At 45.8% G+C, this 23,982-nt stretch overlaps 1 protein-coding gene across 3 annotated transcripts in view; it reads right to left on the bottom strand.

The window, feature by feature from the left end:
• Nucleotides 1-23,982, bottom strand: part of LOC139267396 (uncharacterized) — a 277,107-nt gene that overhangs the window by 170,345 nt on the left and 82,780 nt on the right. For all 3 annotated transcript variants that reach the window (XM_070885663.1, XM_070885664.1, XM_070885665.1), the window contains 5 exons: nt 23,536-23,673; nt 22,045-22,196; nt 18,140-18,251; nt 3,810-3,859; nt 2,707-2,883 (listed from right to left, as the gene is read on the bottom strand). In XM_070885663.1, coding sequence (XP_070741764.1) covers nt 2,707-2,883; nt 3,810-3,859; nt 18,140-18,251; nt 22,045-22,196; nt 23,536-23,673 — 629 coding nt within the window. The remainder of the gene's footprint in view (nt 1-2,706; nt 2,884-3,809; nt 3,860-18,139; nt 18,252-22,044; nt 22,197-23,535; nt 23,674-23,982) is intronic.

Below are 23,982 nucleotides of genomic sequence, written 5' to 3'. Positions count from 1 at the left end.
GCTTTTGACAAGGTCCCACACAAGAGATTAGTGTGGAAAATTAAAGCACATGGTATTGGGGATAATGTATTGACGTGGATAGAGAACTGATTGGCAGACAGGAAGCAAAGAGTAGGAATAAACGGGTCCTTTTCAGAATGGCAGGCAGTGACTAGTGGGGTACCGTAAGGTTCAGTGCTGGGACCCCAGCTATTTACAATATACATTAATGATTTAGACAAAGGAATTGAATGTAATATCTCCAATTTGCAGATGACACTAAGCTGGGTGGCAGTGTGAGCTGTGAGGAGGATGCTAAAAGGCTGCAGGGTGACTTGGACAGGTTAGGTGAATGGGCAAATGCATGGCAGATGCAGTATAATGTAGATAAATGTGAGGTTATCCACTTTGGCGGCAAAAACAGGAAGGCAGAATATTATCTGAATGGTGACAGATTAGGAAAAGGGGAGGTGCAACGAGACCTGGGTGTCATGGTACATCAGTCATTGAAAGTTGGCATGCAGATACAGCAGATGGTGAAGAAGGCAAATGGCGTGTTGGCCTTCATAATGAGAGGATTTGAGTATAGGAGCAGGGAGGTCTTACTGCAGTTGTATAGGGCCTTGGTGAGGCCACACCTCGAATATTGTGTACAGTTTTGGTCTCCTAATCTGAGGAAGGATATTCTTGCTATTGAGGGAGTGCAGCGAAGATTCACCAGACTGATTCCTGGGATGGCGGGACTGACATATGAAGCAAGACTCGATCGACTAGGCTTTTATTCACTGGAATTTAGAAGAATAAGAGGGGATCTCATAGAAACATATACATTTCTGACAGGATTGGACAGGTTAGATGCAGGAAGAATGTTCCTGATGTTGGAGAAGTCCAGAATCAGGGGTCACAGTTTAAGGATAAGGGATAAGCCATTTTGGACCGAGATGAGGAGAAACCTCTTCACTCAGAGAATTGTGAGCCTGTGGAATTCTCTATCACAGAAAGTTGTTGAGGCCAGTTCGTTAGATATATTCAAAAGGGAGTTAGATGTGGCCCTTACTGCTAAAGGGATCAAGGAGTATGGAAAGATAGCAGGAAAGGGGTACTGAGGTGAATGATCAGCCATGATCATATTGGATGGTGGTGCAGGCTCGAAGGGCTGAATGGCCTAGTCCTGCACCTATTTTCTATGTTTCTATGTTTCTATGTCATGAACTCTCAATCAAGGTATGGGGTGCAGTAAGAAAAGCCTAGAGAGGCGAATATAAATTCAGATACCCGAATAAAAATAATGAATGAAAATAAAGTGGTGCAGTTCAAGTCACCATGTAAACTGAGAATAAGTTTGCATGGTGACTTGAACCAAAGGCGACATGGGGAATAACTTTTTTTCACTGCTTGAAAGGATGGTGGAGACAGATGCAATCGTGGCTTTCAAAGGGAAATTGGATAAGTACCTGGTGGAAAAAAAATTGCAGGGTTATGGGGAAAGAGCGGGGGAGTGGGATCAACTGAAATGCTCTTGCAGAGAGCCGGGACTTGCTGGACAGGCCTCCTTCTGTGCTGTAACCATTCTATGATTCTATTCTATGATTCTAAAGCATTAACAAGTGAGCCTAGAAATGATTGCTTAAAGTGTTCATATGGCTTTCCTCTTTCTACTATTTTAAAGGAGGTGCTAACCTATTTAAAACCTCTCCGACATTACCGTAGGTGCGAGTGCTCAGATGTTAGGATTGGCCTGGCTGTGATCTTCCCTTAGTCGAATAGCCTGATGAACCTCATTACCTAGTTCCACATGTGATAAATGACTACTTGTGGAACTGGCCCCCAGCCTTCAGGAGAGGAGGGGTGGCAAAATAAGCTGTTTGTCCAGAAATATGCATTTTAATGGCCCTGAAATCCCGGCCTCCCCGGGTCCTTACGGAGTGTGTACAGATCCGGGGAGGCATTGTAAAAGCCGGTTTTCAGCGTGCGATGCGCATGCGCTGAAAAACGGCTTTTCTGATCTGTCAAGTTTTAGCTTGACAGATCGAAAGCATCTTGGCAACCAGGACATTCGCGTGGGCAAGATTGCAGTATTTACCCATCTCTTTCCCTATGAATGTCCTTAAAACTCTTGTGTCTGGTAAAAGCAGGCACACAGACTATTTTACCAGCGTAAGAGTTTTAAAACATACAAGAACATATAAAAATAAAATTTAAAAAACACATTTTAATGTTAAAAACCCTACCCACTAAGGTAAGTTTATTTTAAACCATAATTTTAAAACTTTTAAAAAAAAATCAGAAAAATATATTTTTTCTAAGACATTTATTAACTTTAATTGAAATTAATGTTAAATAGGTGATTTTTTTTCTATTTTTTATTCGTGTTTTGGTGTTGGGGGGGGGGGGGGGGGGGTTCTCAATCATCATAATGAGAACTCCTACTTACGGAGTTCCCATTATTATGAATGAGTGAATGAGAAAATACTTAACCTGGATTGGCTGCCCAGTGCCATGTGATTCCAGCTCCAGCTCTATGTCCGCTCCGATGCGCAGAGAGAGGACGCCAGGAGGACCAGGATCTCTGGTGGGCGCAGCAGAAAATGGTAAGTGTGCATCTTTTCTCTAGACTTGAGTCGAACGCCCGCGGGAAAAAGGAACCGGGATTTCAGGACCAATGTTTCAATACCAGTTTTTAACATGAGGTACAAAAGAAGCACACAGCTTTAAAGAGGCACTGACCTTGGATCAGAAATCAGACCCAGCTCAGAATCTCCCTCTCCCTTCTTTTCTTGAGGTTGGCCCAACACAAAATAGGTTTTCCTGGTCGTAGGAAAGTCTTGCAGTAAACCCAGCAGGCTATTGTAGTGCGCGATGATCTGTCCTCGTAGAGAGCACTGTGACATGCGTTCATTAAACCTGAGGTAATAAAATCCAAAGTGATCTCCTTGTGGTTTTATTATATTGGTAACGGTTGCCCGTGGTAACTTTCTTCACAACAGCATGGAAAGAACTTGCGGCTAAATATTGTAAAGAAAGCTAAAATCTTAAATAATTCAATTACTGACATCTGGTTAACATATTGCTTAATTCATCAATGACATGGATGGCCACCTTAAACAAAAGGCTCTGTAGATGGCCAAACTGATCTGCTCAGTCTGTTTGCAGCTATCTTTAAAAATAAAACAAATCCACCAATGCGAACCAAACTTTCTCTGTCCAGTTTCAATCAGAGAGAAATCAAGCCTAGAGGTTTTCAAGGCGTGGATGAGAGTATTAACATTGATGGGGTGAGGTAGGAATGGAGGCAGGTGATGCTACGGAGGTGAACACACGATCTTGGTGATGGATAGGATATGGGTTTGTACTAACTCTCAAGGTCAAAGGGCGCCAAGGACGATCACCATCGGATTCCATTTGAGCAAACAGCTAGCGAGGGGAAGTAGGATCAGGGATTTGGGTGGGGAAGTAGGATCAGGGATTTGGGTGGGGAAATGGGATCAGGGATTAGGGTGGGGAAATGGGATCAGGGATTAGGGTGGGGAGTTTCTGGTGGGACCACCGAGACAAATGACCCACTAGCATTGGTTGGACAAAGGAGGAATATTAGCTCGGATATCAGATGCATTTCCTGCTCTTTTTTGTATTGTGCCATGGGATATTTAACATCGAAACAGGATAGTGTGCAGCACATCATGAGATCATTTGAAAATATCCCTCCAAATAAAAACTGGAAATATGCATAAAATAAAAAACAACTTTAACAACACAGCTAGCGAACCACAAAATATCAGGAAGATTAATGTACTTGCTTCAGTGAACAAGTTTAAAGGAGCTGAGCTTACTTGTGGCAGTAGTCAAGAATTAACTCTCTTTTGATTTTCTCCACTTCCTCCTGTAAAAACAAGCAATTATTTTTTAAAACGGCAGACATATCATATCCCTCTAATCATCATCTACACCATATTTTGTTATTTCTATGCTTTTCAACCTTAATGTTGTCCTGCTTTATAGACCTTGGTACATCTCCTTTCTTCTAGGTTTCTAAATCAGTATGCTATCAGCTGCTATCCCCATAGGGCTGGGACCACAACTGTGCACAATATAAATAGATGACCTGGAAGAGGGGATAGAGTGTAGTGTAACAAAATTTGCAGATGACACAAAGATTAGTGGGAAAGCGGGTTGTGTAGAGGACGCAGAGAGGCTGCAGAGAGATTTCGATAGGTTAAGCGAATGGGCTAAGGTTTGGCAGATGGAATACAATGTCAGAAAATGTGAGGTCATCCAACTTGGAAAAAAAAAACAGTAAAAGGCAATATTATTTGAATGGGGAGAAATTACAACATGCTGAGGTGCAGAGGGACCTGGGGGTCCTTGTGCATGAATCCCAAAAAGTTAGTTTGCAGGTGCAGCAGGTAATCAGGAAGGCGAATGGAATGTTGGTCTTCATTGCGACAGGGATGGAGTACAAAAGCAGGGAGGTCCTGCTGCAACTGTATAGGGTATTGGTAAGGCCGCACCTGGAGAACTGCGTGCAGTTTTGGTCACCTTACTTAAGGAAGGATATACTAGCTTTGGAGGGGGTACAGAGACGATTCACTAGGCTGATTCTGGAGATGAGGGGGTTACCTTACGATGATAGATTGAGTAGACTGAGTCTTTACTCGTTGGAGTTCAAAAGGGTGAGGGGTGATCTTATAGAAACATTTAAAATAATGAAAGGGATAGAGAAGATAGAGGCAGAGAGGTTGTTTCCACTTGTCGGGGAGACTAGAACTAGGGGGCACAGCCTCAAAATACGGGGGAGCCAATTTAAAACCGAGTTGAGAAGGAATTTCTTCTCCCAGAGGGTTGTGAATCTGTGGAATTCTCTGCCTAGGGAAGCAGTTGAGGCTAGCTCATTGAATGTATTCAAATCACAAATAAGGGAATTAAGGTTACGGGGAGCGGGCGGGTAAGTGGAGCTGAGTCCACGGCCAGATCAGCCATGATCTTGTTGAATGGCGGAGCAGGCTCGAGGGGCTAGATGGCCTACTCCTGTTCCTAATTCTTATGTTCTTATGTTCATAGGCTTTTCTGGCTAGGAAGGTCGGATGGGGATGGGGATAGGATTTGTCGCTCTGCTCCATTATTTCTTTACTCAATTTTTTTAGTGCAGTTCCATAACTACTATTGTGGCAACAAAGATATACAGCTGGATTTTCCTCCGATTGGTGACTTGGCACCACAGCAGGAATTCTGCCCATCTACGTGACTTTGCTGCTAACCCACAATCTTTTCTCCAGGGACTAATGATATATGTGGGTTGGGGTGTGATGGGAGGGGTAGTATCACTCCTCATTTGTTTACCTCTGCTGGAGGGTGGGAAATTGAGTGCTGCTTCGCGGAGTGGGGGACAGCAGCAGCTAGGACTCCCAACTTCTCAGGTGCATCCATGGATGTTTCACTGGGTGAAGTATGGGTAGAGAGAAAAAACTTGGAGGGCAGGAGGTTTCATAAGGAGACCATAGCAGGGGAGTGGGACTAACTGTATCGCTCTTTGAAAGAGCTGGCACAAGCTCGATGGGCCAAATGGCCTCCTTCTGTGCTGTACTATTCTATGATTCTAAGAACCACAAACTACCATACAGTGTGAGAAGAGATTTAATGACCTCACAAAGTGACCAAGGTAAATCAAGGCACAGTTCCCAATACATATCCTGCGCCAATGATAGACATTTCACTCACCCGCTTAATTTTCAGGCTTCTTCTGTGTCATAATCTGTCTGTCAGGGAAACTGAGTTGGGCACAAGGTAACCTCTGAAAACAGTCAAGCACCACCTTAACTTGTAACCAATGTGAACTCACATTGCCTGCTTCAAGGGGTTCTTGAAGGATAGTTGGTGTAACGGGGAGAATTCAATTGCAGGTCTATCATCCTAGGATGCCTGGGCTCAAAGGGAGAAAAAGAAGTGCCTGATCCTATTGCATTCCTTTAACCTAATGTCCTCTCCCTGCAAAGGAAAATCTGGTGCATAATCAGCACCAAAGAAATGCAACTGGGGCGAGGAATGCCGCTACTGAAAACCCTTAGGTCAAGTGAAGAGGAAGCTCTGTAGGTTAATGTAGACAAGGAAAGGCAGTCGGAGCTGGAGAGGTCGGAGATGAAGTGGCAAGAGAAGGGTGCTAAAGGCCATGCAGGGCTCATTATAAGTGATGTCAGCATTACGTGCTTTTTCAAAGTATCGCAATGCTCTTACACTTAGCCGTTATTTCTTCAAGGGGAAATGACACTTTGCGCATCGCTAAACAAGCTCTTCTGATTTTGACATCAATAGGTTATGCCTTGGAGGAGGTAGTTGCGCACTTCAATCACCACCATTCCTGCTCATTACATGGTAGCAGATTCATCTCTGGGGTTTTCCACTCTGCTTTTTCTATGTTTCTATGGGGTACTGAAGTTGCATGTTCAGCCATGAACTCATTGAATGGCGGTGCAGGCTAGAAGGGCTGAATGGCCTACTCCTGCACCTATTTTCTATGATTCTATGTTTCTATGTTTTGAATGGCACATACATTGTCAACTGCGCCTTCCAACTGTGGGAATATAGAAACATAGAAAATAGGTGCAGGAATAGGCCATTCGGCCCTTCGAGCCTGCACCACCATTCAATAAGATCATGGCTGATCATTTCTTCAGTACCCCTTTCCTGCTTTCTCTCCATACCCCTTGATCCCCTTCGCCGTAAGGGCCATATCTAACTCCCTCTTGAATATATCCAATGAACTGGCATCAACGACTCTCTGCGGCAGGGAATTCCACAGGTTAACAACTCTCAGAGTGAAGAAGTTTCTCCTCATCTCAGTCCTAAATGGCCTACCCTTTATCCTAAGACTGTGTCCCCTGGTTCTGGACTTCCCCAACATCGGAAACATTCTACCCGCATCTAACCTGTCCAGTCCTGTCAGAATCTTATATGTTTCAATGAGATCCCCTCTCATCCTTCTAAACTCCAATGTATAAAGGCCCAGTTGATCCAGTCTCTCCTCATATGTCAGTCCAGCCATCCCAGGAATCAGTCTGATGAACCTTCGCTGCACTCCCTCAATAGCAAGAACACCCTTCCTCAGATTAGGAGACCAAAACTTTCAATGACTGATGAACCATGACACCCAGGTCTCGTTGCACCTCCCCTTTTCCTAATCTGTCACCATTCAGATAATATTCTGTCTTCGCGTTTTTGCCCCCAAAGTGGATAACCTCACATTTATCCACATTATATTGCATAGAAACATAGAAACATAGAAAATAGGTGCAGGAGTAGGCCATTCGGCCCTTCTAGCCTGCACTGCCATTCAATGAGTTCATGGCTGAACATTCAACTTCAGTACCCCATTCCTGCTTTTTCGCCATACCCCTTGATCCCCCGAGTAGTAAGGACCTCATCTAACTCCTTTTTGAATATATTTAGTGAATTGGCCTCAACAACTTTCTGTGGTAGAGAATTCCACAGGTTCACCACTCTCTGGGTGAAGAAGTTCCTCCGCATCTCGGTCCTAAATGGCTTACCCCTTATCCTTAGACTGTGACCTCTGGTTCTGGACTTCCCCAACATTGGGAACATTCTTCCTGCATCTAACCTGTCTAACCCCGTCAGAATTTTAAATGTTTCTATGAGGTCCCCTCTCATTCTTCTGAACTCCAGTGAATACAAGCCCAGTTGATCCAGTCTTTCTTGATAGGTCAGTCCCGCCATCCCGGGAATCAGTCTGGTGAACCTTCGCTGTACTCCCTCAATAGCAAGAATGTCCTTCCTCAGGTTAGGAGACCAAAACTGTACACAATACTCCAGGTGTGGCCTCACCAATGCCCTGTACAACTGTAGCAACACCTCCCTGCCCCTGTACTCAAATCCCCTCGCTATGAAGGCCAACATGCCATTTGCTTTCTTAACCGCCTGCTGCACCTGCATGCCAACCTTCAATGACTGATGTACCACGACACCCAGGTCTCGTTGCACCTCCCCTTTTCCTAATCTGTCACCATTCAGATAATAGTCTGTCTCTCTGTTTTTACCACCAAAGTGGATAACCTCACATTTATCCACATTATACTTCATCTGCCATGCATTTGCCCACTCACCTAACCTATCCAAGTCGCTCTGCAGCCTCACAGCATCTTCCTCGCAGCTCACACTGCCACCCAACTTAGTGTCATCCGCAAATTTGGAGATACTACATTTAATCCCCTCATCTAAATCATTAATGTACAGTGTAAACAGCTGGGGCCCCAGCACAGAACCTTGCGGTACCCCATTAGTCACTGCCTGCCATTCTGAAAAGTACCCATTTACTCCTACTCTTTGCTTCCTGTCTGACAACCAGTTCTCAATCCATGTCAGTACACTACCCCCAATCCCATGTGCTCTAACTTTGCACATCAATCTCTTGTGTGGGACCTTGTCGAACGCCTTCTGAAAGTCCAAATATACCACATCAACTGGTTCTCCCTTATCCACTCTACTGGAAACATCCTCAAAAAATTCCAGAAGATTTGTCAAGCATGATTTCCCTTTCACAAATCCATGCTGACTTGGACCTATCATGTCACCTCTTTCCAAATGCACTGCTATGACATCCTTAATAATTGATTCCATCATTTTACCCACTACCGATGTCAGGCTGACCGGTCTATAATTCCCTGTTTTCTCTCTCCCTCCATTTTTAAAAAGTGGGGTTACATTGGCTACCCTCCACTCCATAGGAACTGATCGAGAGTCAATGGAATGTTGGAAAATGACTGTCAACGCATCCACTATTTCCAAGGCCACCTCCTTAAGTACTCTGGGATGCAGTCCATCAGGCCCTGGGGATTTATCGGCCTTCAATCCCATCAATTTCCCCAACACAATTTCCCGGCTAATAAGGATTTCCCTCAGTTCCTCCTCCTTACTAGACCCCCCGACCCCTTTTATAACCGGAAGGTTGTTCGTGTCCTCCTTCGTGAATACCGAACCAAAGTACTTGTTCAATTGGTCCGCCATTTCTTTGTTCCCCGTTATGACTTCCCCTGATTCTGCCATGCATTTGCCCACTCACCTAACCTGTCCAAGTCACCCTGCAGCCTCTTAGCGTCCCCCTCACAGCTCACACCGCCACCCAGTTTAGTGTCATCTGCAAACTTGCAGATATTACACTCAATTCCTTCATCTAAATCATTGATGTATATTGTAAAGAGCTGGGGTCCCAGCACTGAGCCCTGCGGCACTCCACTAGTCACTGTCTGCCATTCTGAAAAGGACCAGTTTATCCTGACTCTCTGCTTCCTGTCTGCCAACTAGTTCTCTATCCATGTCAGTACATTACCCCCAATACCATGTGCTTTGATTTTGCACACCAATCTCTTGTGTGGGACCTTGTCAAAAGCCTTTTGAAAGTCTAAATACACCATATCCACTGGTTCTCCCTTGTCCACTCTACTAGTTACATCCTCAAAAAATTCCAGAAGATTTGTCAAGCATGATTTCCCTTTCATAAATCCATGCTGACTTGGACCGATCCAGTCACTGCTTTCAAAATGCGCTGCTATTTCATCCTTAATAATTGATGCCAACATTTTCCCCACTACTGATGTCAGGCTAACTGGTCTATAATTACTTATTTTCTCTCTCCCTCCTTTTTTAAAAAGTGGTGTTACATTAGCTACCCTTCAGTCCAGTATGCCAGTATATAGACTTGGATAGCTCATTCTCTGTTTAGCTGGTTCTATTTAGAAAGAAATGAACTGGATGATTCACCTGGAGAGCGCATTGATGACCTTTTTGCAATGATGAGCTGCTGTTTGACTAAGCAACAAATTTATGAGATTCTGCCTGGAAGCATCCAGTTGCAAAGAAATTCAAGACAATGATGACTTTGACTGATATGAGGCAATGCTGTTCTCCTGGGTTACAGATCTTCGACCATCAGCTGACATATGCCTCTGGAGGGCAGCACAGCCTTCTGAGCTCGAATTGTGAGGAGATATCCAAGTAAGACCTTCTATGTCTGTAAATCCTATGGAGTGGGTAATGTTTTGTAGGAAACAGATATCTGCAATGCCTCAAAGTACTTCCAATCTAGTCTCTTCCATATCCTCACTTCACCACCTTCATCTTCAGAATCAAGGAATAAAGAGAATCCTACTACGAAATCTGTTATGTATGTATGTAAACTGTACCAAAATGTAAGACTTGCCACTAGGGGGCACACCTGTGTGAGACCTAAGGGTCACCTGTGCACCCTGGGACATGCAGGTATAAAAGGTGATTCACCATGCTGCTTCCCCACTCTGGAGTCTGAAGAAAGAGACCAAGGTCACAACAGTTTGAGCTTACAATATAGTCCTGTGAATTTATTCTGAACATAACAAATTGGCGACAAGTAATGGATCACGAACTTTCACGCGGTAATGGCTGCCGTTGGTATGCTTGAGAGATTTGTTGAGGGTGATGATTGGGATGCCGTCATTGAGCACCTCGACCAGTACTTTGTGGCCAATGAATTGGACACGGCTGAAACAGCGATCAAGCGCAGGGCGATTTTCCTCACCGTATGTGGGTCATCAGTATATGGCCTCCTTAATAATTTGCTGGCACCGGTCAAACTAACATAAAAATCTTACACAGAGCTGTGTATGCTGGTTAGAGAACACCTGAATCCAAAGGGGAGCATCCTGACGGCCAGGTACCGCTTTTACACGCACCGTCGTTCCGAGGGCCAGAACGTGGTGAGTTTTGTCACCGACCTAAGACGCCTTGCGGAGCAGTGTGAATTTGCAGGATCCTTGGGGGAAATGTTGCGGCACGTTTTCGTGCTTGGAATTGGCCACGAGGTCATACTTCGCAAACTGCCGTCTACCGAATCCCTAGATCTGAGCAAGGTCATCACGATAGCCCAAGCCTTCATATCCACAAGCGATAACACGAGACAGATATCTTCACAGAATCGAAGCTCACCGGCAAGTACTGTGCACAATATAATGTTTTCAGCAGGCAGAACGGCACAGGGCAGGGCCCACACGGTTGCAGAGGCGACCTAGGCCGAGAGTGACTCAGAGTCCGCCGTGGGGCGTGAATGCGTAGCCATTAGCCCCATATTGGCGCTGCGGGGGCAATCATCGAGCTCATCAATGTCAATGCAAGGGCTGTGGAACAATGGGGTACCTCCAGCGAATGTGGCAGAGTCAGGAGAGGACAACCAATCCAACGAGGATCACGATGAATGAGCAGGAGAGGCAACTCAACCTGAGGATGAAGAGGAAAGTATATGGGATACACACCTTCACCACCAAAAGCCCTCCGATAATGTTAAAAGTTGAACTTAACGGCACTCCAGTCTCCATGGAAGTAGACACGGGGGCGAGTCAATCAGTTATGAGCCAGAAGGCATTTGAGAGGCTGTGGAGCGACGAAGCACAGCGACCCGAGCTGATCCCGATTCAGGCAAAGCTGCGCACCTACACCAAGGAACTGATACCAGTTATTGGTCGTGCGGACATACGAGTATTCCATGAGGGAGCGGTGCATGATTTACCATTGTGGATTGTTTCAGATAATGGGCCAACGCCGCTTGGCAGGAGGTGGATAGGGAAGATTTGATGGAACTGGGAAGACCTCTGCGTACCTTCTCCGGCGAACGAGGTCTCCCCTTCTCAAAGGCTGAGCAAGCCCCCACCTTCAGCTGAACCAGACTCGAAGTGCAGATCCATTTGCAGATCCCCAAGGCACAAGCCACTCATCACAACCACGAGGAGGTAAAGATCAACCGAGCAGAGGTACAGGCGCGGTACCCAACAGCCGAAGCCGACGACTTCTTCGCGACGATAGCTGAGGCTCCAGGTCAACCATGCAGAGTGGGACTTGGACCGAAATGATCCGAATGCGTCTTCCCGACGCCAGAGGCAAAATACCTGGGGAGGAAGATCCCGGCAGTCGGCATCACGGACACGGACGAGAGGGTGTCCAGACCACGGGACGAGAGAGCATCTAGACCATGGGAGGTCGCCGCAATGGAACGGAGGAATGTGTCGCCCAGCAAGGAAGACAACTGGGTTTGGGGCAAAGGTAAAGGGGCGGCCACTGTGAAGGCCAGGAACCCATTACGCTCCAATAAATTGTGTGCACTATGTAACCCTTGTGAGCTGTCTTTCGTGGCCAATGATGTACCATTATATGGGGTTGGGGGTACCTTACAACAAGCCAAAGTAGCAGGCGAACACCAACTAGTCGTATATGTATCTGACAAAGTACTTGTAACAAGTGATGTGTTATCACAGGGGGTCAGGAATGTTGTACAGCAAGCCAAAGTAGCGGGCGAACACCAACCGGTTGTATATGTATCTAACAAAGTATTTGTAGCAAGTGATGTGTTACCGCACGGGGTCGGGAGTGTTGTGCAGCAAGCAAAAGTAGCGGGTGAGCCCCAAACTAGTGAACATGTATCCAATAAGTTAAACAAAACAGCAGCCTGTGTCCACGGGACTAAAGAGGCGTACCAAAGAGTGTCCCAAAATGTGCTCGAGTCAGACAAGCTGCTCATCCCACAAGCTTGGGAGAGCAGAGGCACCATTATCGATGCGTTGTTTCGTGAATGTCTAATACTGTCGGTGCACTGAAACATGATCCGCCACGGGCCAGGCATTGAGAGCGGCACTAATGCCCTCAGTTGGCTACAATTGCCTACCACCGGGGTGGAAACGGCGCAGCCTGCAGACCCACTCATGGTCGTGGAAGTGCTAGAAAGCGAGGGGTCAACTGTAACGGCCCCACAGCTTAGGACCTGGACCAGCCAGGATCCCACGTTACCGTCTGCCAAAGGTGAACTGCTAGACGGGATGTGGCAACCTATCTGTCACAGAGACAAAAGGCTGATCCCAACGTTGCAAAGTAAGGCAGGGCGGCTACACACAGTCGATGGTCCGGGGTCCCCATACTACGGCCCAAGATCCATGGGGACCACTAGGCCTCCCGCCACTACCGAAAGTCTCAAGGCCATAGTGGCCATCCTGGGCTTGCTAGACCTCAGGGTCAGCGATAATAGCCCAGAGCAGGCAGCCAAAATCACCAAACCTAGCACCACGCATGTCACGGTAGACTTTCTACAGACCCGGCTATACTGGGTGTTACACAGTCACCAGACAGAATCACTCAGAACTGAACCTTCCGTATGCCATCAACAGAGAATGCACCATGATTGCACAGCCCCTCCACGCGACATCAGAGTAAGTGATGTAGACCATGTTCAGGGCCCCAGTTGGGCCGCTAGCACTGCATTAGCCAAGGGGGAGAATGGAGTGTATGTGATGAAAACGGAGCATTTGATTGTGAAACCATGTACCGGGCTAACGAGTAAAGCATTTGGACAAGACCAAACTGCGAACTACAGATAACCAGGAACCACTGTGAAAGGACCTGGCCCCCAGCAACCCAAGAACATGATCAACCTTGCCGTTGACCATGAGGATGAACCCACCATGTCAGGACTTCAACCCAGGCGATCGACCCAGGGACACGGGCTGCCAGATCGCCTCAACTTGCAAATAACTTGCACATAAGACTTTGCAGGGGAGTGATGTTATGTATGTATGTAAACCTCACCAAAATGTAAGACTTGGCACTAGGGGGCACACCTGTGGGAGACCTAAGGGTCACTTGTGCACCCTGGAGCAAGCAGGTATAAAAAGTGACTCACCATGCTGCTTCCTCACTCTGGAGTCTGAAGAAAGAGACCAAGGTCACAACAGTTTGAGCTTATGATACATTCCTGTGAATTTATTCTGAACATAACAAAATCCATGTTAGTTCAAAATTGAAAGTCTGCAGAGCTGTTTAGATAAAAGTGGTAACAGAACCTACACACCATCAAAAATTGATATGCAGGCACCAACTTTCAGCTCCAGCAAGCAAAGTGGCCTCCTCAATGCAATATTAGGCTCAGGAATAAGAACATAAGAAATAGGAGTAGGCTATACGGCCCCTCACGCCTGTTCCACCATTTAATACGATCTTGGCTGATCCGATCATGGACTCTCCCTGCCCGATCCCTGCCCGCTCTCCATAACCCCTTATTTCCTTATCGTTTAAGAAACTGTCTCTTTCTGTCTTAAATTTATTCAATGTCCCAGCTTCCACAGCTCTCTGAGGCAGCGAATTCCACAGATCCACAACCCTCTGAGAGAAGAAATTTCTCCTCATCCCAGTTTTAAATGGGCGGCCCTATATTCTAAGATTATGCCCTCTAGTTCTAGTCTCCCCTATCAGTGGAAACATCCTCTCTGCATCCACCTTGTCAAGCCCCCTCATAATCTTATACGTTTTGATAAGATGACCTCTCATTCTTCTGAATGCCAATGAGTAGAGGCCCAACCTACTCAACCTTTCCTCATAAGTCAATCCCCTCATCTCTGGAATCAACCTTGTGAACCTTCTCTGAACTGCCTCCAAAGCAAGTATATCCTTTCATAAATATGGAAACCAAACCTGCACGCAGTATCCCAGGTGTGGCCTCACCAATACCCTGTACAACTGTAGCAAGACTTCCCTGCTTTTATACTCCATCCCTGTTGCAATAAAGACCAAGGTTCCATTGGCCTTCCTGATCACTTGCTGTACCTGCATACTAACCTTTTGTGTTTTATGCACAAGTACCCCCAGGTCCTGCTGTACTGCAGCACTTTGCAATCTTTCTCCATTTAAATAATAACTTGCTCTTTGATTTTTTTTCTGCCAAAGTGCATGACCTCACACTTTCCAACATTATACTCCATCTGCCAAATTTTTGATCACTGCTACTGTGTTGCTCATAGCACCACTTTAATTTAGGTCGAAAGTTGGAGAAAATGGAGTGGGAAAGCTCGTCAAACCCAACCACTCACATTTAAAGGCTAAGGGGAGATTTAATAGAGCCTTTTAAAATTATAATGTTTTGATAGAGTAAATGAGGAAACGCTATTTTCCCTGCTGGGAGAGTCAGTGACAAGAGATGATCAATTTTAAATTATCATGAAGACAGGGAGGAGGGAGGTTGGAAGGATGTTTTTTTTTAGCAAACACAGAGGGTTGTTGAAGCATGTACGGGGCCGAAACTTCCCCTTCCCTTAAGGCCTGTTACCGCCGGAAATCGGCAACCACGCAGCAGAGTGGAATAGCCGCTGATTTTTTGTGGAATGGCCACCATTTTGAACATTCCGCTCCCGCGGTATCCCGCCGGTGACCCGCTCCCCCCACTACCACTGCCGATCCGTCCTAAGTGCGTCATCAGAGTGCGCACCGCCGATGTGCTCCCCGAACGCGAAATTCCGCGCTGAAAATCTTGCTCCCGCCGCTTGATGCCACTGACAGCTTTTTATGTCAGTGCACTGTGCTTGCAGTGCTTGTAAAATGGCGGTGCGACTGCCATTAAAGGGGAGGACCTACTGCCATGGCTGCCATCTTATTTTTTTTTTTGTCAGTCGACTGCCATGTCGGGCCGACAATTATACCCCCGGGTTCGGCCGGGCGGCCAGCAGGTAGCCTGGCAGCCCCCTCGTGGCCCAGTGGACCGAACTTAAAGAATCGCAGAACTCGCAGTGACTCTCCCCTTTAAGTGAAGGGGAGAGACATGGTGACGCGCCAGCGTGATGACGTCATCAGTGCTACGACGAAGAGCGGAATTTCGTGCAAGAGGCCGCCACATCTACTGCTGTGGTCAAAACAGTCGAAACACGGTAGGTGTGCCGCGTTTTCGGCGGGGGGCAATTTCGGCCCCGTTTTGCCACAGGGAGTGGTTGAGGCAGTGACCAATGAAACTTTTAACGGGAAGTTAGAGAAATGTTTGAAGCAAAGGGAGATACAGGGCCATAGGAAGGAGATTGAAGCAGTGGGATTAGTTGTGGATTGCTCTAGCAAAAAGCCAACACAGATGTGATGGGGCCGAATGGCTTTTTCTGTGCTGTAAAACTCTTATAGTTCTAGCTTGCTGCGCTGAGATCCTAAGGAAAGTTTTCACAAACTGAAATATAGTCAAAAAGTAACTTACACACATGGCACAGATTAACAGATGGTTAGACAGGTGCAGGCCCCTTGTTGGTTTGTGGCTTCTATCTTCACAAGTAGCTTCTCAGTGGTAGGACACTGAGAAATGTAGATGAACAAGGGGACCTTGGAGTGCATGTCCACAGATCCCTGAAGGTAGCAGGACAGGTAGATAAGAAGGCATACGGGATACTTGCCTTTATTAGCTGAGGCATAGAATATAAGAGCTGGGAGGTTATGCTTGAACTATATAAAACACTAGTTAGGCCACAGCAAGAGTAGTGCATAAAGTTCTGGTCACCACATTACAGGAAAGATGTGATTGCATTAGAGAGGGTACAGAGGAGATTTACGAGGATGTTGCCTGGAGTGGAGAATTTTAGTATGAGGAAAGATTGGTTAGGCTGGGTTTGTTTTTCTTTGGAACAGAGGAGGCTGAGGGAGACCTAATTGATGTGTATAAATTTATGAGGGGCCTAGATAGAGTAGATAGGATGGACCTGTTTCCCTTAGCAGAGGGGTCAACAACCAGGGAGCATGGATTTAAAGTCACTGGTAGAAAGTTTCGAGAGGATTTGAGGGTTTCACCCTGAGGGTGGTGGGGGTCTGGAACTCACTGCCAGAAAGGGTGATAAAAGCAGAAACCTTCACCACATTTAAAAAGTATTTGGATATGCACTTGAAGTGCCGTAACCTACAAGGCTATGGACCTAGAGCTGGAAAGTGGGATTCGGCTGGATAGCTCTTTGCCGGCCCGTGCGGACACGATGGGCCAAATAGCTTCCTTCTGTGCCGTGAATTTCTATGATTCTAGGATTCTTTACCACTGAGGCAGATGGAAGCCCCGAAGCACCTTGGGAATACTTAAATATTAATGCTTCACAGCTAGCCATCCATTGCTCTCTGTCACTTTACCACATTAGCGCAAGGTTAAATGGGGATACAGCAGCTTAAGAACATATGAACATAAGAATTAGGAGCAGGAGCAGGCCATTTGACTCCTGGAGTCTGCTTTGCCATTCAATGAGATCATGGCTGATCTTCTACCTCATCTCCACTTTCCTGCACTATCGCCATATCCCTTGATTCCCTTAATATTCAAAAATCTATCGATTTCTGTCTTAAATATACTCAACGACTGAGCTTCCACAGCCCAAGAGTTAGAGAATTCCAAAGATGCACCACCCTCAGAATAGAGAAATTTCTCCTCATCTCAGTTCTAAATGGTTGACCCCTTATTCTGAGACTGTGACCCCTGGTTCTAGACTCCTCAGCCAGAGGAAACATCCTCCCTGCATTTCCCGTCAAGCTCTAAGAATTTTGTATGTTTCAATGAGATCACCTCTCTTTCTTCTAAACGCGAGAGAATATACGCCTAGTCTACTCAATCTCTCCTCATAGGACAATTCCCCCATCCCAGGAATCTGTCTGGTGAACCTTCGTTGCACTCCCTCTATGGTAAGTATATCCTTCCTTGGGTAAAGAGACCAAGGGGCCAAAATTGCCCCTTTCTATAAGAGCCGTGATCACCTCAAAGAGGCGGCCATGGGTCGGTAAGAACTCAGCGCCTAATCGGCGCGGAGTTGCCGACATTTCATAAATTGCCCTCCATTTTTTTCTAGTGGTGCTCATCACTGCACCGCTCATGTTTCCACCCCGTTGGGCACGAGCTGACCCCAACCAGCAGCGACCCCTTTCCACCCCGAGTGGGAAATTGCCTACGGGTTGAGTTGGGCTGCCTGTTGGCAGCCCAGCATCCTCTCCTCGGTATCGGGCCGCTGGTCTGGCTGGAATGCTCCCTGGTGGCCTGGTTGACCAAACTAAACTAACTGCAGAACTAACTTCCTGAAGGGAAGGGACATTGTGATGCATCGCTAACAACATCATCAGTGCGGTGCTAATGACACCAACTGACGTCCGCCCCGCTCCAAGCCGACTACCGCCCCGAACACCGCACGGAAGAAAAAAACAATTTAAAGAGCTGAATTTCGCTCTACTTCATGATCAGTGAGTATGCCCCCTTTCAGTCGGAGGGTAATTTCGACCCCTAAAATTGTACACAGCTTTTACTCCAGTCTTCTGCTTTCTGCCCCTTACCGTCTTCAGGCCTGTATCCTTTACACTAAATGACGATACTCACAGGGTTTTTCATGATTGCCCCCGCGATACTCTTCTTACGAAGGAACTGATTCAGCATCATGTCACGGGGGCCGAGCTTCTCCAGCTGGATTGAAACAAATGCCTCCGGAGGCCTGCAAAGGCAAGACATCAAAAGGTAACGCCCTAACAAAATCATCACATCTCTATAACAAAGTATACACAATAAGACACTGGCCGTTTGTTCATGCATTTTTCAGTTCAGAATTAATAAAAGGGGAAAGAAATGATTTTAAAAAAAAATGGAAAGAATACTGGGAAATTAAGATTGTGTAAACCTGAAAGAAAAAAACAGAAAATCCTGGAAATTCACAGATGGTCAGTCTACATCTGAAAAAGACGGATCGCTTAAAGTTCCCGGTTAACCTATCCAACTTATCAGATGTAAACCTGTTACTTTTCATCAATCAACACTCAATTAAAAAGTCATCAGTAGAACAAGTTGTCATCATCCATCTTAGGTCCAGATGACACACTAGATGCAAGGCTGTCATTTTACAAAAATTGGATTAATTCTGTGGCAATTAATCAATTCTGTACTCCAGACAAATTTTCTGTTCTACAGTAACTTCTGCCCCATATCAACTTTGATCCACAGACTGGCCCTATTTTCAATGATTAATTGATATTGCTGCAGTTTCTTTGTTGTCAGTTATTTTAATCTAGTTAGAAACTCAAGATAAATCATTTTGCTGAAGCTTGTTTACAGATGGATGACGTGTTGTTGTCTAAGGGATGATTCTGCGAGCCCAAGGTCCCAGCGAGTGAGGCTCCTTACTGGGGCACCGGATTACAAAATCTAGTTTTATGTTGCAAGTAGCTTTGTTAACAAGCCTAGAAATAGTCAGAGAAGCCAAAGGACTATTGTCTGCGACAACCAAAATCTGAGCAATGTGGTATAATTTCAAATAGATCGCATAAATAAATACAGGTAACATTTTGCCCATCACCTCATCCTTCTGTAGAAACCTATGCTCCCTCTAACTGCCTCTTGAATAACTCCAAGGTTTTGCCTCCATTACCAGAGATGCATCATAGGCATGCTAATGAGGTTGGAATAGCTGGTCCCGGTCTAATGCCTTATTTCCTGGGATAATAGTTGCTTGTCAGTGAAATAAGTCACTATGGCCAGGCTCCTGGATCTTCCAGAGAAAGGTCAAAGACTGGAAAGGAAGATCTCATTTTAATTCTCTCCTTCCCTCTTCCCCTGCCAGCTATCTGGAAGCAATTGTGGCCTTCAAGTTGCTGATCTCTAAATTCCCTCCCATTTCTGCTGGCGCTAAGTACCGCCTGCCAGGCTGGGGAAGGGTGCTAAAGAGGGTGGGCTGCACCGGGGATTGCACCCAGACCATGTTAATGAGCTGAAACAGGAAATAGCTGTGCACCCAAAGCATGGGCAGTGTCCAGTGCCAGGGTAGGTGATGTCCAGGGTGGGCAAAGCCTGGGCACTGTCCAGTGCTGGGGTGGGCGATGTCTAGGGGTGGGCACTGTCCAGTGCCAGGGTGGGCGATGTCTAGGGGTGGGCGAAGCCTGGGCACTGTCCAGTGCCAGGGTGGGCGATGTCTAGGGGTAGGCACTGTCCAGTGCCAGGATGGGCGATGTCTAGGGGTGGGCGAAGCCTGGGCACTGTCCAATGCCAGGGTGGGCGATGTCTAGGGGTGGGCGAAGCCTGGGCACTGTCCAATGCCAGGTTGGGCGATGTCTAGGGGTGGGCACTGTCCAATGCCAGGGTGGGCGATGTCTAGGGGTGGGCACTGTCCAGTGCCAGGGTGGGCGATGTCTAGGGGTGGGCGAAGCCTGGGCACTGTCCAATGCCAGGGTGGGCGATGTCCAAGGGATGGGTTAAGCCTGGGCACTGTCCAGTGCTGGGGTGGGCGATGCGGGAGCCATGAAAGTCTGCTCATGTTGTCATCACATCTTTATTGTTTCTTTGGTATAAGATAGGTTTACTTACTCATTCTTTTTCATTTCCCCCTTTATTTTTTTTTACGGTTTTATCATTTTCTCCCTCTCCCTAGCTCACTCATACACATACATACAGACTGAATTTATCTGTGTATGTATCAATATAACACATGTGTTTGGCCTCCAAAGGTCATGTCCAACATCAATGTAAACAACTGGAGTCAAAAGATTGGCATTTTTGGCTTCGAATGTTATAAACAGCTTTGACGTTATTTATTTCCATTACAAAATGGCAAACTAAGCATCACACAAACTGCTGCTTAAAGTCACTTTCTATTTATGTACACTGATACTGTCTGAGAATTTTAGATCTTTCCTTTAACAAGAAGTTTGTAAGATTGATTTTACCCACAATTCGTACATCGTTTAAAGAGAATCTGAACCTTTGCAAGCTTATAAGCTAAAATGAACAATTTTTAAAGTTTGTCATTTCATCCAAACTCTTCTCCAAGTTGCATCATGAAGGACTTTTACACGAGTTATCAGGCAATGGCACCAAAGTTCCATTTTAAAACAGGCATAATTAAAGGTCAAATAATAAATGACTAAATAGTGGTTTTCACATGAATAATATATAAAAAAATACAGTTTTCCAAAAACAGGCAATGTTTCATTACTAAGATCACAATTTAAACCAACACTGTAGAAAAGCTACTGATGTACTGAGAATCTATACTAATCTCTACTACTGTACAGTAACATCTCTACTAATGTATCAGTATATTCCAAAGCACTTCACATCCCGTAAATTATTTTTTTCTTTGAAATGCAGTATTGTTATGTAGGCAAATGCCGCAGTCAATTTGCACACAGCACTCCCCCCCAGCAGCAATTGAGATGAAAGGGCAAAAAATCCATTTTGGCAGTGTTGGTGAGGGAGTAATATTGGCCAGGATATTGTGATAACTTCCAGCCTGCTCCCTTTCAAATAGTGTCATGAAATCATTTAAGAACACCTGAATAAGCGGGGCTTCCATTTTACGTCTCGTCAGAAAGGCAACACCTCCAACAATAAAGCATTCCCTCTGTAGTGCACTGAAATGTCAGTCTAGTGTAAGTGCTCATGTCCTGGAGTGGAAATGTACCATAAGGATCTCAACTATTGTACAAAAAGATCTCTGTTAAGGTGCATTGAGGACTGGTACTAAACATACAATCCGTATCTTTACGAAATGTAGTTTTAGGAGGCACGATTATCCATTCCCATTCTGTCCAATTTCTGGTGGATACATTGGGTAGGGAGTTGTCTTGCTGGCGACAAAGTGGTCACCACTTCTTCTGGATTTTCCGCTGGAAGGGACTGCAGCTATTTAATATGTCTTCCCAATTATGGGTGGAAATGTTCAACGTGGGTGGTAATGATAGGATGGCATCATATTTCCCGTCATTACCACCAATAACAACGATGAAAAGGATCCAGCGCTTTATTATCCTCCAACAATACCATGGTGGCGGGGTGGGGGGGCACTGAAATTTAAAAAATCCTCCTCCCTTAAGACCCTGTAACATTAAAAGACGTTCAAAAAATGTGGACTCCTCTTCAGCTGTTCTGCAGGCAGTCAGCCCCTCTCCTCTGGTGCAGTCATTTACCCCTCCCTTCCCCCAAAGGCAGATCTCCTGGTGCAAGCAGTGCTCCTCCCAAAAATGCTCACATTAGCCTGACCATGGCAAATTCAAGCTGGGTGGGCTTGACGTGCCAACTTCTTACCAAAGCAGGAAAATCCCACCTCGGATCCCTACCGGATGTACGCCGATGATCTGTACAGCTGGCATTTCAGCAGGACTGTGCCCATCACTGCCACCCTTCATTAGGGGGTTTCACAGATCCGTTGCTCTCCACATTTATTTCTTTATTGCAGTGACTGCACCTTTACTTCTATGAAACAAAAAACAAATACTGACTGAAATGTGATCAGGTCGTACCTTTTTATGGCGGCAAGCCGTTGTTTCCGACTTCCGAGGGAGCGGGCAAGTCCGAGTGAGATGGCGAGTTGTTGGCTTTCTGACTCCCTGGCAGGGCTAGAACGACTTGTACCAACTAAGTTGTCCTGACTCCTGTAACTTGACATTCCATCCTTAAAAATTGATTTAACCAGCATCAGTATCAGTGTCAAATACATGGTAGCCTAAATGCAACTTCAAAAGATGTATATATTTCCCTGGAGTAAAAACAAAAAATGCTGGAAATACTCAGCAGGTCAGCAGCATTTGTGGAGAGAGAAACAGAGTTAACCTTCCAATGGTTATCGGTCTGAAACGCTAACTCTGTTTCTCTCTCCATAGATGCTGCCAAATCTGCTGATTATTTCCAGCATTTTCTGTTTTTATTTCAGATTTCCAGCGTCCGCAGTACCTTGCTTTTATATATTTGCCTGGCCTAAGTGCAAGGGGGAGACAAGTAGCCTGCTCTCTGGCCTCGACCTGTAAGTAAGCACCTTATTTGGACATTTATGTGGGTGGCTCTAGGTGACCATTTGAATTTCCCTCCTCCCTGTCTAGGGAAGCAACAAAAGTCTGCTCGGTACTTTCTCCTCTCCCCCACCACCCCATGGCATGAATGAGACTGGCAATCCCTGTACTGAAGAGACGAACAATGAGATGTAAATACATCTGCTGCTGTTCTGTGACACAGTCCACCATTGCACTGCTTAACCGAGATCTACTGGGAACCAAGCAAGGTTCAACTAATTCAGGAAAAGGAGATTTGCCAAGAGGTTTACAGTGCTTTGCCTTAAATGTACTGGCAGGGAAATCATATTTACAACAAGCACAAAATAAATTCTGACTAAAATGTGATCAAGTCAGACCTTTTTCTGGTAGCAAGCTTTTCCTTCCGACTGACCCTGGCTGGGGAGTCCAGAACCAGGGGTCACAGTCTCAGAATAAGGGGTTGGCCATTTAGGACTGAGATGAGGAGAATTTCTTCACTCGGAGGATGGTGAATCTTTGGAATTCTTTACCCCAGAGGGCTGTGGAGACTCAGTCATTGAGTATATTCAAGACAGAGATCAATCGATTTTGGGATACTAAGGGAAGCAAGGGATATGGGGATAGTGCGGAGCTGAGGTAGAAGATCAACCATGATCTTATTGAATGATGGAGCAGGCTCGAAGGGCCGAATGGCCTAATCCTGCTCCTATTTCTTATGTTCTCATGTTAAAACATGGGGTCTACTCAGTGGAAGTAAACTACGTGGAGTACAGAAGGCTTTTGCACAAGTTAAAGAAATACTTGCCTGCCGTGTGCATACTGAACTCTTGGCAGCCTGAAGCCAGTGAGTCAAGAGTTTAGTACAAATCGTGGGGGAGCATTGCAGTTCTTCTTGCCAAGTGGCTCGAGTGAAAGAACAGAAAATAAGGAGCATGATTCCAATAATGAAAGGAAAGACAGAACTATAAAAAGAGTTTCTCATACCTTAGAATCCATGGTATGGGCAGCTTTCTCCATGGAACAGAACAGAGCCTGTTGTACTGCTGCAATCAGAGAATTTTTCTGCACTGTTTGACAAGCCAAGGCTACCTGCACGTTATCCACTCCATGCCTAGCCATCAGCTATAAGGAACGGAACAGGAATATTACGGTGCCTGCAAATCTGAAACGTCTGTAAATGATTTTTTAATTTAAAGGGGAAACGTATTTATGAAAGTTCTTAAATGGTAAGCACGAGGTGGGTGAGTCGGTTGAGTGCTGCACTGGGAAAATCAATGAACCGCCATCTTCTGACCTCTCCCTTCCTCTCCTAAAGTTGTTGACTCCCTCATGGTTGTATAGTTCCATGGGCATGTCACTATCCAGAACCTTGCTGGAATAGCCATTCCTCATGTGAGCCTCGACAGTGAGTGCCTGTGGGCTACCAGACTG

The sequence above is a fragment of the Pristiophorus japonicus genome, chromosome 7 (assembly GCF_044704955.1).
Source record: "Pristiophorus japonicus isolate sPriJap1 chromosome 7, sPriJap1.hap1, whole genome shotgun sequence".
Taxonomy (NCBI): domain Eukaryota; kingdom Metazoa; phylum Chordata; class Chondrichthyes; family Pristiophoridae; genus Pristiophorus; species Pristiophorus japonicus.
The sequence above is the reverse complement of the archived record's forward strand: the minus strand, read 5'-3'. Positions and strand labels throughout refer to the sequence as shown.